The 18,070-nt window shown below is 37.7% G+C and overlaps 1 protein-coding gene across 1 annotated transcript in view; it reads left to right on the top strand.

Annotated features, from left to right (window-relative positions):
• The window catches only part of ANKS1B (ankyrin repeat and sterile alpha motif domain containing 1B), a 717,443-nt gene that overhangs the window by 248,247 nt on the left and 451,126 nt on the right, over window positions 1-18,070 (top strand). The window contains exon 5 of the mRNA XM_034987766.1: window positions 1,300-1,372. Within this exon, the coding sequence (XP_034843657.1) occupies window positions 1,300-1,372 (73 nt within the window). The remainder of the gene's footprint in view (window positions 1-1,299; window positions 1,373-18,070) is intronic.

Consider the following 18,070-nt stretch of genomic DNA (forward strand, 5'->3'; position numbering starts at 1 on the left):
AAGGAAGGAAGGAAGGAAGGAAGGAAGGAAGGAAGGAAGGAAGGAAGAAGGAAAGAAAGAGAATAGTCCTGGATCTTCTCCAAGTGCCATACAATAAACCCAAATTACTTAATATTTCCCTTTTACAATTATCAGAGAGACATTAAAGAAAAATATGTTGACGTCATGTATCACCAATTTAAGCTCTACTTAAAGACAAAGTCTTTCATTTTATAGAATTAGTTAGAAAGTAAGTGCCATTGCAAGGTTATGAAATATCATCCTTGGTCCCTAAGGAGGACTACGTCATAAAATAACTAAGTTCCTTGCCTTTTCTTGAATTTCTTCAAAAAACGGACCGCACTCTCCCTTAGCATTTCATTCTAACACGTCACATTTTCTCCCTCAGAAAACTGTGCCAGGTGGATTGGGTTTTGAAGCACAATAGGTCACTATAGTATTCTGAGAACTAGAAATGTCTGATACTGACATTCTGAATTGAGCTATTTGGGAAAATCACTTAATCTCTCTGCATCTGTTTCAGGGTGAGCAAAATGGGACATTTAAGTAATGCTTATTGTCCTCTCTGAAACCTGCTGTCTTACTCGGGTTGCTAGGATGATGATGAGGGGATTAAACCATAAATGGCTAAAGCTTAGATAGTCATATCTTCCTATAAATACTGTACTACTAGATTGATAGTCTATTCAAATCTCTCCATTTCTTATATTTATTAACTCTGTGAATAACATCCAAAATCTTTTTGGAATGCAGCAGGATTAATTAACATTTAGCCTATCTCTTAGAATTAAGGTGTTTCCCCATGCCTGGATTCTTGCGATTATGTGTCACAAATCAGCTTGTGGCTAGTCAAGCCATTTAGTAAGAACTAGGTTCCAATGGCCACACCCACAGACTGAAACCCACCCCTTCCCCAGTCAGAGAGATGCATGCTCTGAGAACGGGAAGAATGCCTGAGAATGGACATGTTCACATGAATTTATCCTCAGCCCATCCCTTTCTGAGTTTAAAGAATACACAATTCCTAACTTACTGACCCATGTAGGTCCAAACAAAGTTCATTTTAAGAAATATAAAGAGAAGATCTGATTTTGAATATTTAAGAAAGGGAAACATAATTCATATTTTAAAAAGCAATTCAAAAGATGTCTGCTTCCTTTTAAACCTTTCTCAGTCTCTTAATTGTGATATTGCAGTAGTAATATCAAGAATATAGGATGCTGGCATTTGAAAATTATATTAAAATGCAATGCTAAAAGTGAATTAATAATTTATTTATATGGCTTTTGTTTCTCACAGATTGACAAAATAATGAATTCCATAGATGTTGGAATTAACAGTGAACTTAAAGAAATGAATGGTGAGATCACAAGTAAGGAAACCTTTCTTTTATGTTGTAATTAATAAATGTGCTCAAGAACTAGCTAGAAAATTATAGGAGGCTTTAGATAATTTCATGTTTTTATCATAATAACAGCAGCTATAAATTATTTCCTTCCACTCATATCAAACAACCATGACCTCTAAATATCAATTTTAAGTACATCAATTCAGCACATTGAGAGATTTTTTTCCCCACGTGCTATGCCAGTTAGCATTAATGGAGTTTCAACTTTTGTAGAGCTAAGTATGAAGCACTTCAGTGTGTTGTGGAATATTATGACCTGATACACTACGATTTCCCATTCAGTGAAATGTCCCTATCATCCTGGCCAGAGTGATTAACAACTTACCCCCAGGTTATAAGCTCCAGTATGGCAACAACTATGTGTTACTCATCTTCATGTATCTCAGAATGCCTAGCAGAGTGTCTCACAAATAGTTGATTTTGCAATCACTATTTAATATATTACCCTTATGAAGTATTATTTTTTTCTCTATAATTAAAGCTCAGAGTGGAATTCCATTTGCAACTTTCTTTGAAGACTTTTTGCTTCATACTAATGGGTGATGTCAAATACCAGATAGCTAAACCTAAAAATAACAGTCCAGTGCATGCTAGAGAAACTACTATTCTGGAAAGAATCAAAAGATCTGTCTACATTTCTACCCAGCCACTAAGTAGTGGTATAACCATAGATTATTACATAGATCTATACAATTTGGAGTTAAAACAAGTGATTGCTAAGCTCTCTGAAGAACTCATGTTTAAGTTAGTAGTGATAGTTGATGGTTTTGTAGAGATGATAAGATTAAGGTCTGTGAGAGAGAAGTCTAAATATATCACAGCTATGGGATTTTGTGGCCCTTTGACTAGTCACCGGGGCTTTTTATACAGCACCCCATGTGACTCTTAAGCACGGAAAAGTTAGAAAATGGCTCTCTTATGATGCACTGGGCCTGGGTGGATAAGAAGTGACATGGAAATCTGGGGTTGCAGTCACTGAAGGGGATATTCAGGCCTAAATGAACACCTCACTCATTTCTCCTATACTGGGACAGGTAAGGAATTACTCTAATATGACTGGACCCCATTTTAATTAAATGATAATTGTTTAAAAGGTTACATAATTTTTTTCTGAAATGCATATTTATTTTAGATTTTTAAAACTGAAAAATTATCCAAAAAAGTACCAAAATTGTGTGCATATGTCTAATGACACAAATAAGACATTAGCTCTGTGATAACATGTATAGCCAGGTCTCTCATACAGAAATGCTGATAAACATTGAGGATTTTTCTAGTATTCAGAGAACTAGCCTAGGAATGTATGTTGCTACATAGTTCTTCCAGACATGCTTACAGAATAATTTCAAGAAAGTGTAGGAATGCACATTTTTAACTGATACAAAGGTAAGCTTTTATATTTTTTTCATCAATAGAAAATTCCCTGACACTGAGAATGTTCAGGCAGGGACATAGAGCTTCTCTACTGGAAGACTTAGGTGATATTGAGCATTAATGCTCTAAAATTCTTTAAACAGATAATACCACAGAATTATAAAAAATATAAATATGACTGTAATGAAAGGGTAATGTTATAATAAGGGTCAGTGTTAAAAATGCCAATCAGGAAAAGCTGCCTTTGAAGGGCACTTTAGTAGTAAACAAATCCACAGATTATCTCCCCTAATTCTCCTCTTTCTGCCATTTATACTGCCATCCTACCCCCGCCTTTATTTACTATTTTTCTACAGTGATAATGAAAATGAAAGTAGAGACTCAGCCCTCACAGATTCATTACTATTAATAATGTCTGGTTCTGTATGTCCCTTAATTTTTGCCTCTTCATTGTATATTAATTATACACTAAGTGATTGACCGTGCCGTGTGGCATTCCAGTTGGCCTTTAGGTCATTGTGGATTACAACTTTACTGGGCTGCAGGCTTTTCCCTCTTGTGGCTAGATGGACTAGAGAGGTGATAACCCCATGCAAATTCCACAAATATTACTGGGTACCACGTGTGGTTGGGAAATCACATGGTGAAATAAAAAGTCTGACAGACATGAATTCAAATCTCAGTTCTGCTATTTACTAGGCTCTTGACCTTAGGCAACTCATTCAATTTCCTGATCAACAGAAATGAGTATATTGATATACGATCATTGTAGAGACATGTCCAATGGCATATAGGTGGGGTCAGACTTACGTAGATATGTATTAAATTTCAGCTCCCCACCTTGCCCTACCACAAGGGAGATGTGGTGTTTGACACTGTGGATATACACATGTGGAGATAAACACACATTAGCCCTTTCTTTAAGAACTTCATGATGTCAGTTAGTCTCATAGTCTTCATGTTACATTTGCTGTGCTCCCTGGAATAGTGGTGTGTCAATTGTGATACAGGTAGTAACTGGCCCAACAGTCAGCTGATACCAGAGAAGAGTAATTACTAAAAGAGATCATTAAACTCCAAGATACCCTGGCAAAGAAAAGAGAAAAATCTAGACTGTATTGATTTAAAGGGCCTAAATTATTTTTATGAAATATGGATGTTCTTTTTTTGCTTGACAATGGGGAAGAGAGGTGCAATGAAATTAACAGGAGGTAAATTTAGAATGGGTGAAAGGAAATACTGCTTTACCTAGTATGTGTTGACAGTGTCTAGAATTTTGCTTTGAAAGGCCACTGAACCAAGCACTAGGCCTGGCTTTAACAGAGCTGCACAGCTTTATGAGTGTTTGTGATGTTTGTTGCTAAAAACCTCAGAAGACGATTTTTGGGAGAATAAAATCAGAAGCAATGGAGATACATGATGGATCAAGGATGAGCATTACATTTTCCATGCTCTTTCCCATTTTGTTTCAGTGTTTTTGTTTGCCCTCCCTACTACCTGCACATTTGCAATTTCAGGTATTTTGTAAACAAAATATTTATTGGACTGGTAAAGGATTTGAAAATCTCTCCTCTTCACTCCTAAAAATAGGAACCAGCTCAAAGTTTGAGCAGTCTCTATGAATCATCAAACTAGTTCTACTCGTAGAAAACCATTTCCTCTTCTTTTTTTTTAATTTCCTCAACAACTCTATAGTAATTTGAAACTTACCCAGCAACATCAACTATCCAGGACTAAGGTAGAAATAGCAGTAAATAAAATTTACTGAATCTATATTAAGTTCTCACTCAGAATAATATTAATAGACAATTTTCACAAACATAAACTTCTGGTTTCCCACTTGAAGTCAGATTCAAATGTCAAACAAATTGGCACTGGTAGTAGGATTCAACTGTACTGAATACCTCATATTGTATAGAACATCCTGTTCTTTGGTGATGCTGGATATGTGATGTGATAGTACATTCTACATAGTTATATACTGCCATGTATAGGATTTTTTCAGAGAACCGGTTTTGAAGTTAGATGGACTCAGCTTCAAATCCCAGGATTGCAGTTCACTGGCTCTGTGACCTATTTGATCTCAGTTTCCTCCCCTATAAATTCAGATTTTTAACAACTACCTCCTAAGACTTCTGCAAGATTAAATTATACACTTGTACTACTATAGCCTAGAATATAACAGGTAATCAATAAATGTAATTCTTTTGCCTTCTTATCAAAATATGCATGACTTATTTTTCTAATTAGAGTGTATGCCACACAGGAAGATACTTAGGAAATCTTTCTTATCATTTTGATCAGTAAAGATTTTAGTTAAAATATACTCATATTCTAAGTTGCTTTTATGAGGAGTCTTTCTTGAAGTCACATTTCTTTTTTTTTTTTTTTAAGATTTTATTTATTTATTTGAGACAGAGAGAATGAGAGAGACAGAGAGCACATGAGAGGGGGGAGGGTCAGAGGGAGAAGCAGGCTCCCTGCCGAGCAGGGAGCCCGATGCGGGACTCGATCCTGGGACTCCAGGATCATGACCTGAGCCGAAGGCAGTCGCTTAACCAACTGAGCCACCCAGGCGCCCTTGAAGTCACATTTCTTAACCATTGTCCTTTTATCACAAGGAAGCACTTTCAAATTAGGAAATTTACTATGTTCATTGTAACTACCTCAAAATTGTCACACTTGCTAAGAATCAGGTTGATGATCTTCTTCATGAGATTGAGGAAAACTTAAGTGGAGGCAATAATTGGCTCCATAGGACTTGCTTATCATTACACATATACAGCAAATATTCCAAATAATTAAGTGCCCAGACTTTATAATACAGGGGTGGTAGATAATCTTATGAACACCCTCCTACTTCTAAACTAGCTTCAATAATCTGCTGCCACACTAGACAGACTACAGGTGTATGGATTGTATTGGAATCATTTCAGGTACATGAATATAAAAAGTAGCATTTAGTTAAAAGGTATTTTTTAAGGCTGGGGTTTTTTTTCTTATACTTAACATTAAATTATATTCAAAGAGAAATATTCTAGAGTCTTATCTTTTAAAAACCTACTTTCGCCAAGATATCAATTCCATCTAAATTTTAATTGTAAATGAAAGCTATTAAAATGAATTTGTAAAAGATTTTATCATAGAATACACTATATTGGATACATAAAGCATAACTCAAGCTATTTGCTGGAGAGCTCATAGCTCTGAAAACAGTCACTAACATTAATCTGCAACTCCACTTTCTAAGCTTTTGCTCGTCTTCCTCTAAGAGTGTGAGGGCCAAGTTACAGTTCAGAGTCCCTCATAGCTGTAGAGATCCTCCATGGAGAGTTTCTAGGAACCTAGGAACTCACTAAGACAGAATAAGTGTTCTCTCTTCTGATCTAAGCTCCACCTTCGCCCAAGTCTGCAAGAACAGAGAGTGCTCACTCGGCCCTTTCCACAAAGAGGGTCTCTTTCTGGGTGGTCTGGACAGACATCTCCACAGCCCCAGAAGCTGCTCCTCCCTGATGTTTTGGCTGCTTTCAGGCCTTTGGTATTTGCTCACATACCTCTAGATAAGCATCAAGAGGTACTTTGCCAACGATGCAGCTGATAGCTGTTTTTCTGCTGAAGTTGTTGGGAATATCATTCCTTAAACTCTAGGAGAACACATTAAAAAAATAGTATTTACAGTTTTCCAGAGTTGTCCTATTATGGAAATGACAAAGAGGAAAAAAGCTGAAATGTATTCCTTTCTTACTGTGTGTCAAATACTGTGCACTTTTCTCCTGTGAACATTTTTCATTCAATTCTCAAAATAACTGGGTGAGGTGTTATTATACCCATTTTACAGATGAAGAAAGACTCAGAAAAAATAGGTAATTTGTCGAAGTCAACTGCTTCAAAATTAGGTTTGTTTCTTCCTGAAATCCACTAAGCTTTCAATCAAATACACTACCTACACAAAACAACAGAAGCCAACCCTTTGCTTCTTTCTCTTTAGCTCAAATCATACCCATATGCACTAAAGGGAGCCAACTGAGAGTGGTTAAGGGTAGAACCCTTAACCTAGGGTTAACCCCTAACCTTAAGCCTAACTACTGGTATATAGAAAGCTTTAGCTCCAACTCCAAAGCCCTCCCAAAGTATTTGGTCACATGATCATCTATTTAAATGAGTCACAGCTCTGAATATCTCCTATGTCCCAAAGTGAATGCATAAATGCTGATAATGACCTGGGTTTCACTTATTTTCAGAGGAAGACTTTTCCTTGCCTCCAGCAATATTCCTTTTTCCATGAACTGTTAAATTGCACATTAAAAACCTCTCTGTGAGATGTTTTGCAACGGGCATAATTTATTTTTGATTTTTATTTCTTTTTACAGCACTATTTTTAATAGAACCAACTGGGGAAGGTGGGTAGTAGAATATGTTAGCATACAAGCACCCTATTTTGTCCAAATTAAGAGAAGACTTATTTTTATTATATTTTATATAACATTTCACTGAGTAACTTTTTTTCAGATAGATTAAATCTAAGAAATCCCTTAATAATAGAATAGCTATGTAAAAATGTGAATTACAGTAATTGTTAGGCTACCGTGAGTTAATCTTTATCAAGAGATAGTGTTTAATCAACCAAACAATTGTGTTCTTAGCACAATAGCCACTAAAATTTATTTAACACCATTCATTCCAAATAGTCATTAAAAACTAAAATAACGTACACAATATAGATTTTGATCATTAGAATAGGGCTGAGATTTTTCTGGTTTTGAAATTATAAGTAATATTCACATGTGAAATTAGGTCTCTCTTAAAAATGAAATAGTTGAGTATTACTCTGTGGCCTAATATTTGCTTATGATGTATCAATAGTTAGAATTGGTACATTGTTTTCAATTCAACAAAATACTTAAGCTTTCTAGAAGAGGCCTAGAGCAGTGAGCAAGTACAGTCTCTCAGTTGTACTGGAATACTTGGAATACTTTTCATAACATCTTTCACATATAATCAACCAACATCTGCTCCAATACGACCCACGATGATAAGCTCACTACTTTCAGAGACAATATATTCTATCACTAGGAAGCTCAAATTGTTAACAAACTTTATTTTTTGACATAGGTTTGGATATGCACTCTAACAATTACTCATCTTGTGACCTTGAGAAAATCATTTCATCAGCCTAAACCTCACTTCTTCATACAGAAAACAACTATAACAAATAATGTCTACCTTCCCTCATCATCATTGGAAAAATCTAATGAATTACTACATGAGAAAGTAGTTAGCTACATTCCTAGTTCATAGTAGACTATACTGGACGACATCTACCCTCTTTGATTGCTCTTTTCCCTTCTATTTTCTCTTAAAATTTTTTTTTTCAAATAAACAAAGGGTGGATAGTGGCCCATTATTTATTTCTAATACATATAAGTACCTTCAAGATATGGATGATATTTTTGATAGGCTATACTTCTTACACATTCACCATAAAGCTGGAAAGCAGCTGCCAAAAATCTTCTTTGTAAGATACTTTCAAAATACTAGTTGAACAACTTCTATGTAAATATCAGCGCATTTTTAATATACATTTTTATTTTACTTTATTTTTTTAAATTTAGTTTTATTTTATTATGTTATGTTAATCACCATACATTATATCATTAGTTTTTGATGTAGTATTCCATGATTCATTGTTTGCGTATAACACCCAGTGCTCCATGCAGAACGTGCCCTCTTTAATACCCATCACCAGGCTAACCCATCCCCCCCACCCCCCTCCCCTCTAGAAACCTCAGTTTGTTTCTCAGAGTCCATAGTCTAAAATATCAGTGCATTTTATAAAGTTTACCATTAGCAATTCATACTGGGAAAGAAAAATTCTTCCTCTGCCCTTTAAGGTCTTCCAACTGGACTAAGAATTAAATTTGATTAAGACAGATTAATAGGAAAAAAATCGAAGTTTTCCTACATATGCATGGAGGCTCAAAACTGAAATTGAGACCTAAGGAAATTACCAAGGCAGGCGGTTTTTATACTTTTTAGACAGAGACAATAAATTTATGAAGAACTGACAGGATAAAGAAAACAGATGTTTGGGAGCTTTAATTAGTAAGGAATTTTAAGCAGAATTTTGGCTGAGGTAGTTGATTAGTAAAAAAGTAATAAGGTTTGTTTCTACAGTTTTTCTTGGCTTTGAAGTTCCTATCTCTGGTGATAAGGATATTTTTTTACTTCTTAGTACAGGGTGGAGTACCTTCCATGTGGGAGATTTATTTCTTGCTTTCAGGGGGACAGGGGATGGTCTGAGTGTTCTTGTACCAGCTGTTTCCTAAGTAGCTTCAATTCAAAATAATCAGCATGCCATTGTGGCACATTTTGGGCAGCCTGCCCTGGGCCCCTACAGAGGTAAAAGTAATTAAGACTAATTGGAAATATAGCTAATAGACCTTCATAAGTTATGGATCCTCATAATGATTGCTTTTAAATACAAATTTGTCTTCCTAAAATATAATGAAGAATTAACTGACAAACATGGGTCACTTAGGGCGCCTGGGTGGTTCAGTTGGTTAAGCGACTGCCTTCAGCTCAGGTCATGATCCCAGGGTCCTGGGATCGAGTCCCACATCAGGCTCCCGGCTCAGCGGGGAGCCTGCTTCTCCCTCTGACCCTCTCCCCTCTCATGCTGTTTCTCTCCTGCTCACTCTCTAATAAATAAATAAATAAATAATCTTTTAAAAACATGGGTCACTTAACCATGAAAAAAATTTTATAGTTTATACTGGTTGTTCCTATGATACACTGTCCTGAAAAAAAGACTTCTCATCTACTTGTATTTTTGGTACTCAAATATTAACTTCTAGAGAATTAGGAAATGAAATGTTTTGTAAGTTTAAGAACAATGGTACCCAACACTATCACTTATAGGAATGTATCCTAAGGAAGCAATAGGACAAGGGCAAAGTAAGTGTACATAAAGATGTTCATCTCAGCATTTTTTATGATCCTTCAAAAAATAAAATCAAACCAAATGACCATTTATAGAAAATTTATAAAATGAGTTACTGTAATTCTCTATGATCAAATATTAAATATCTAATTAAAAATGACATTAGTCTATATTTATTACCATGGAAATATAGCCATAATTTATTACTAAGTGAAAAGAGTAGATAATGAAGTAAATTATAATCCCATTTTTGAATATACATGCATGAAAAAGATCTGGAGGATGGATGCAAAAAGTTAACTGAATATCTCTGGGTAAACTTATCAGTGATTATTATTTTCTTCTCTCCTAAATTTTCTGAAGTTTTTACAGTGAATATACATTACTCTTATGTTTATTGTCTACACCTTTCAATTAAAAGTATATGTCAATTTAGTAAACAATGATAAATTATAATTTATATATAATAGACACATATAATCACATATATATAAACATTTATATGGGAAACATAAAATGTTATAGCTATTAATGTAATGATAAAAGATTTGCCAAGTAAATACTATTAATGAATACATGATTAAGTCTTTTTGTCAGTTTTGAGTTAAAATAAGTGTGTTTCAGTGGTTTTCATTTATTTTATGTTTCTGCAAAAATTATTTGACTACACAAATTTTTTAAATCTTACTAAACCAATCCCTGATCAAAATGATTATTTTTTAATGTCCATTGTTGGTCTGTGTGCATATTCTAGTGACACTCCAGTCCTTGTCTATGTGCACACTCAGTTTCTACATATTAAAAATAATTACATAGGTAGAATTTTGCAATCCTCATTTTCACATATTTCACAAAATTTTATTTTTCTTACACTTTTTTCTTACCTCTTGCTTTATCCCTCCTGTGAATATCCAATGTTAGCATGCTGTATATGCGTCTACTCTTTTCTCCACTTTCATGCAATCACAAACAGATAAGTGATTGATAGATAGATGACAGATGGTAGATAGATGATAGATAGATAGATGATAGATATAGACAGATAGGTGATATAGGTAGATAGATGATAGATAGATAGCTGTTGCTTGTGTTTTAAAAAAAGAAATTACGCTATATACATTTCTCTGCAACCTATTCTCATTCAACAATAAATCATTGCTTTACCTTACTTTTATTTATTTTTTTATTATTATTATGTTATGTTAATCACCATACATTACATCATTAGTTTTTGAGGTAGTGTTCCATGGAACACCCAGTGCTCCTTGCAGTACGTGCCCTCTTTAATACCATTCACGAGGCTAACCCATCCCCCCACCCCCCTCCCCTCTAGAACCCTCAGTTTGTTTCTCAGAGTCCATAGTCTCTCATTGTTCATCTCCCCCTCCAATTTCCCCCTCTTCATTCTTCCCTTCCTGCTATCTTCTTCTTCTTTTTTTTTTTTCACATATAATGTATTATTTGTTTCAGAGGTATAGGTCCATGATTCAACAGTCTTACACAATTCACAGCGCTCACCATAGCACATACCCTCCCCAATGTCTATCACCCAGCCACCTCATCCCTCCCAGCACCCACCCCTCCAGCAACCCTCAGTTTGTTTCCTGAGATTAAGAATTCCTCATATCAGTGAAGTCCTATGATACGTGTCTTTCTCTGATTGACTTATTTCGCTCAGCATAATACCCTCCAGTTCCATCCACGTCATTGCAAATGGCAAGATCTCATTCCTTTTGATGGCTGCATAATACTCCATTGTATATATATACCACATCTTCTTTATCCATTCATCTGTCGATGGACATCTTGGCTCTTTCCACAGTTTGGCTATTGTGGACATTGCTGCTATAAACATCGGGGTGCACGTACCCCTTCGGATCCCTACATTTGTATCTTTGGGGTAAATACCCAGTAGTGCAATTGCTGGATCGTATGATAGCTCTATTTTCAACTTTTTGAGGAACCTCCATACTGTTTTCCAGAGTGGCTGCACCAGCTTGCATTCCCACCAACAGTGTAGGAGGGTTCCCCTTTCTCCGCATCCTCACCAACATCTGTCATTTCCTGACTTGTTAATTTTAGCCATTCTGACTGGTGTGAGGTGGTATCTCATTGAGGTTTTGATTTGGATTTCCCTGATGCCGAGCGATGTTGATCATCAAGACAGTATGGTACTGGCACAAAAACAGACACATAGATCAAGGGAACAGAATAGAGAGCCCAGAAATGGACCCTCAACTCTATGGTCAACTCATCTTTGACAAAGCAGGAAAGAATGTCCAATGGAAAAAAGACAGTCTCTTCAACAAATGGTGTTGGGAAAATTGGACAGCCACATGCAGAAGAATGAAACTGGACCACTTCCTTACACCACACACAAAAATAGACTCCAAATGGCTGAAAGACCTCAATGTGAGACAGGAGTCCATCAAAATCCTAAAGGAGAACACAGGCAGCAACCTCTTCGACCTCAGCTGCAGCAACTTCTTCCTAGAAACATTGCCAAAGGCAGGGGAAGCAAGGGCAAAAATGAAGTATTGGGACTTCATCAAGATAAAAAGCTTTTGCACAGCAAAAGAAACCGTCAACAAAACCAAAAGACAACTGACAGAATGGGAGAAGATATTTGCAAATGACATATCAGATAAAGGGTTAGTATCCAAAATCTATAAAGAATTTATTAAGCTCAACACCCAAAGAACAAATGATCCAATCAAGAAATGGGCAGAAGACATGAACAGACATTTTTCCTAAGAAGACATCCAAATGGCCAACAGACACATGAAAAAGTGCTTTACCTTACTTTTATAATCAGTGAAGTGTATAACCTGTGAAACAATGTTGCACTCGTAAAGTTCCCCCTCGGAGAGGAAAATTGCTCTGATCCAGGTGCTGCTCCAGGCTCTGCACTCACTTGCTCTGCGACTTGGAAAACAACACCTCACCCTGAGCCTCAGTTTCCTAATTTGAAAATTAAAAGGTAGAACTAGATCTTTTCCAACTCAATAATTCCATGACTCATACTGTCATCCCCCGTTTTATGGGTTGTGCTTTGGCAGCCTGTCCTTCTTTAATAAAGCTTTCCACTTCCTAATTTCTTAAGGACAAATGACCAATAAATCTCAAATATGTGTATTTCAACTGGGTTCTTCGAAATGTTGCCAGATCCTCATTTTATACTCCTTTTTAAATATATTGACATAATAAATGGGGCGCCTGGGTGGCTCAGTTGGTTAAGCGACTGCCTTCGGCTCAGGTCATGATCCTGGAGTCCCGGGATCGAGTCCCGCATCGGGCTCCCTGCTCGGCAGGGAGTCTGCTTCTCCCTCTGACCCTCCTCCCTCTCATGCTCTCTGTCTCTCATTCTCTCTCTCTCAAATAAATAAATAAAAACAAAATCTTAAAAAAAAAATAAATATATTGACATAATAAATGAATAATTTAATTGATATAGGTGTGCAAGATATTTAAGTTCTTTGTTTTTTTGTGCAAAAGTGATTTTCTCCTAAGCATCTCAGCTCTTTTAAAAATCATGCGTACATTAGTGATGCAAATGGAAATAAATGCAGTATTTCTGATACTATACTTTGCTTGCTTCTTGAATCCACTAAGCTTCTTATAAGAATTTTTATGGCAAAAAAAGTAGTTAGCATTTCAATAGTGTATACTTTTCATTAGGGTGCAGATACTGACCAAGTCCTCACAATGGCCTATTACTTACCCACTGACTTGGCCTGATCAAACTGTAGTTGAGCATCTCCCTTCCCCACAGGGTCCTGAACTTTGGCTTGCCCCCAAATCTAAGCAAGCACTAAAATGCAGGACATCTTTCTTTAAGAGTTCATTCAGAATCAACTGACAACAGAGAGAAACATTTCCTGTTATACCACTCTGTTCATACCCTCTGCTCAGCTCACCAGCTTGCTTCATTTCACCTCAAAATTCCTATAGTCTTGCTTTACCCCTCCCTATTGAAAAAATAAAAAAGCTTTTTCTGTTTGATTTTGAGATGCCTGAAATCCTGAGGAAGGAGAATTCTCCCTGTTGTAATAATCTTTTTAAGTTTCTCCTTGCCTAAGTCTGGATTTGTTTTTATTTGACAGTACTAAAAATTTCTTAGGTCTTTCTGGTTCACTTTGTACCTTCTCAGCCAGTTTTCTTTTCCTCTATTGGTATTAATCAGACCATAAAGGGTGTTTCCCCAGTTTTGATCCTTAGGGACTATATACTAACTGATTTTCTCTGTGTAGCCATTGTTTTGAAAAATGTGTGCATGCTTCTATGTGTGTACATGTGTAGGACATGTGGATTATACCTACAATAATCAGAATTGTATACGTGACATAATTATAGATGTGAGATATATACAGATTGATTTCTTTATCAATTTCTGTATCAACCAGGAATTTTCTAAGAAAATTATCTCTTATCTATTCATATCATACCATGTGTTCGTAATCATAAAACATAAGTGAAATACTGAGGTTTTTTTATTTTTATTTATTTTTTTACTAAGGTTTCTTTAAATAAAAGTGCAACATACAATAGCAAATACCTTATCATTTACTGTTGCTAACATATGAAAGGCTCATTATAGTGACATTGAACCTTTATTATAAAAATAAAAGAAAGATTGTCTTCCCTTTTTTAAAGATTGAATGATATTCCATTCTAGTTATATACCATGTTTTCTTTATCCATTGATCCACTGAGATGGACATTTAGGTTGTTTCCATAGTGTGGCTGTTGTGAGTAATCCTGCAATGAATATGAGAGGGCAGATATCTCATTGAGATCCTGATTTCAATTCTTTTGAATAAATATGCAGAAGTGGGATTGCTGGATCACATGGTGGTCCTATTTTTAATTTTTTGAGGCAATTCCATACCGTTTTCCAGAGTGGCTGCCCCACTTTACATTCCCACCAACAATGCACAAGGTTGCCCTTTTCTTTTTTTTTTTATTCATGAGAGACAGAGCGAGAGAGAAAGGCAGAGGGAGAAGCAGGCTCCCAAGGAGCAGGGAGCCCGATGCGGGACTCGATCCCAGGACCCTGAAATCATGACCTGAGCCAAAGGCAGACGCTTAACCATCTGAGCCACCCAGGTGCCCAAGGTTGCTCTTTTCTGACCTCCTTGCCAACACTTGTTATCTTTTTTTATATATATAATAGCCATCCTAACAAGTGTGAGATGATACTTCATTGTAATTTTGATTTGCATTTTCCTGATGATAAGTGATCTTGAGCATCTTTTCATATACCTCTTTGCCTGGAAGACATGATGCTAAGTGAAATAAGCCGGACACAGAAGGACAAATACTGCATGATTCCACTTATATATCTTAGTCCATTCAGGCTGCTCTAATAGAGTACCACAGACTGGGTAGCTTATAAACAACAATTTATTTCTCACAGTTGTGGAGGCTGGAAAGTCCAAGATCAAGGAGCTGACAAATTTGTGAGTGAATTCGTGGTGAGAGCCCACTTCCTAGTTCATGCAACCATCTCTTCACTGTGTCCTCACATGATGAAAGGGGACAAGGGAGCTCTCTGGGGTCTCTTGTAAGGGCACTGATCCCATTCATGAGGGCTCACTTCCCAAAGTTTCCACCTCCAAATACCATCACACTAGGGATTCGATTTCAACAATTTTGGAGGGCACAAACATTCAGTCTATAGCATATGAGGTATCTAAAACAGTCAAACTCATAGAAACAGAGGATGGGGGGGAAAGATGGCAGAGGAGTAGGGGACCCTATTTCAACCGGTCCCTGGAATTGAGCTGGATATCTACCAGACCACTCTGAGCACCCACGAAACCAGCCTGAGATGTAAGAAGATCTGGATCTCTACAAACAGAATAGCAGAGGTGGTTGGCCTTGAGGTAGGAAGCAGGGAGCCCTGATTCTGCGGGCAGATATTGTAGGATAAACGGCAGTGGGAGGGTGCCTGGCCGTGGGGATCCTACGCCGCCAGTGAGTGACAGCCTCGCGTGCTGCAGACGGGGCACAGACTCGCAGACTGGTAGCGGCGGGGAAAGGACTTTAGGGCAGCCCCCGGGGTGGAAACCTGGAGCGGTGGAGTCACGCCAGTGAACTGCAGCCCCCTGGACGGAAACCTGGAGCGGCGGGGTCACGTGCGCACAAACTGGGAGCGGCTGGCGGTTTTAGAAGCACAAAGGGCAGAGACTTGCCCCGACCTGGAGGCAGGACTGGGAGCACTGCAGAGGGGCGCACAACCCAGGACGGTGCAGTTTATAGCAGTACGGACGGAAACGGAGACAGTGTGGCCTGGAGAGTTCACTGAAGAACAGACTGTGATCTCTCTACTCTGAGGCAGAGGGTTGGAAACAGTCTCTTCTGCTCTGACTCACGGAAGAGACGCGGAAAGCCGCCAGGGAAAGCCGCCAGAGAATAAAAGCCCCCAAAACTGATTCCCACTGAGCCCATCCCCCACCACAGGGGCGCAGGGCAACTCCGCCCAAGCAGGGTTGCCTGAGTAACAGCGCAGCAGGCCCCTCCCCCAGAAGACAGGCTGGGAAAACAAGCGGCCAGCAACCCTAAGGTCCCAAGAACGCAGGTACATCTTGCTTGGGTTCTGGTCAATAATTTGGACTCTATACATTCCCTCAAACACCCATCAACAGAATGACTAGGAGGAGGAGCCCCCAAAATAGAAAAGACTCAGAGACTATGACTTATGCTGCAGATTTATAAATGGATGAAGATATAACCAAGATGTCGGAGATGGAATTCAGGCTAGCAATTGTGAAGACAATGGCTAAGATGGAGAAATCAATTAATGGCAACATAGAGTCTCTAAGGGCAGAAATGAAAGCTGAATTGGCAGAACTTAAAAATGCTATCAATGAGATCCAATCCTATCTAGATAATCTAACAGCTAGGGTAACTGAGGCAGAAGAGCGAATAAGCGACCTGGAAGACAATATAATAGATAAAAAGAGAAAAGAGGAGGCCAGGGAAAAACAACTCAGAATCCATGAAAATAGAATCAGAGAACTAAGTGACACCATGAAGCGTTCCAATGTCAGAATAATTGGAATCCCGGAGGGAGTGGAGAGAGAGAGAGGGCTAGAAGATGTCTTTGAGCAAATCGTAGCTGAGAACTTCCCTAATCTGGGGAATGAAACAAACATTCGAGTCCTAGAGGCAGAGAGGACCCCTCCCAAGATCAAGGAAAACAGGCCAACATCCCGGCATGTAATAGTAAAACTTGCAAATCTTAGAACCAAGGAAACCATCTTAAGGGCAGTTAGGGGGAAAAGATTCCTTACGTACAGAGGGAGGAACATCAGAATAACGTCAGACCTATCCACAGAGACCTGGCAAGCCAGAAAGGGCTGGCAAGACATATTCAGGGTACTAAATGAGAAGAACATGCAGCCAAGAATACTTTATCTGGAAAGACTGTCATTTAGAATGGATGGAGAGATGCAGAGCTTCCACGACTGGCAGAAATTGAAAGAATGTGACCACTAAGCCGGGCCTGCAAGAAATATTAAGGGGGGTTCTATAAAAGGAGAAAGACTCCAAGAGTGATATACAACAGAAATTTACAGGGACAATCTATAAAAACAACGTCTTCACAGGCAACATGATGACAATTAATTCATGTCTTTCAATAATCACTCTCAATGTGAATGGCCTAAACGCTCCCATAAAACGGCACAGGGTTGCAGATTGGATAGAAAGACAGGACCCATCCATATGCTGTCTACAAGAGACTCATTTTGAACCTAAAGATATATCCAGACTGAAAGTGAAGGGATGGAGATCCATCTTCCATGCCAGCGGACCTCAAAAGAAAGCTGGGGTAGCAATTCTTGTATCAGACAAATTAGATTTTAAACTAAAGTCTGTAATAAGAGACACAGAAGGACACTATATCATTCTTAAAGGGTCTATCCAACAAGAAGATCTAACAATTGTAAATATCTATGCCCCCAACATGGGAGCAGCCGTCTACATAAGCCAACTGTTAACCAAAATAAAGAGTCATATTGATAACAACACGTTAATTGTAGGAGACCTCAATACTCCACTCTCAGCAATGGACAGATCATCTAAGCAGAAAATCAACAAGGAAACAAGAGCTTTGAATGATACATTGGACCAGATGGACCTCATAGATATTTACAGAACATTCCACCCTAAAACAACAGAATACTCATTCTTCTCGAGCGCACATGGAACTTTCTCTAGAATAGACCATATACTGGGTCACAAATCAGGTCTCAATCGATACCAAAAGACTGAGATTATTCCCTGCATATTCTCAGACCACAATGCTCTAAAACTGGAACTCAATCACAAGAAAAATTTGGCAG

This window comes from Mirounga leonina, unplaced genomic scaffold, assembly GCF_011800145.1.
Source record: "Mirounga leonina isolate KUSES-001 unplaced genomic scaffold, KU_Mleo_1.0 Mir_418, whole genome shotgun sequence".
In the NCBI taxonomy this organism is placed as follows: Eukaryota; Metazoa; Chordata; class Mammalia; order Carnivora; family Phocidae; genus Mirounga; species Mirounga leonina.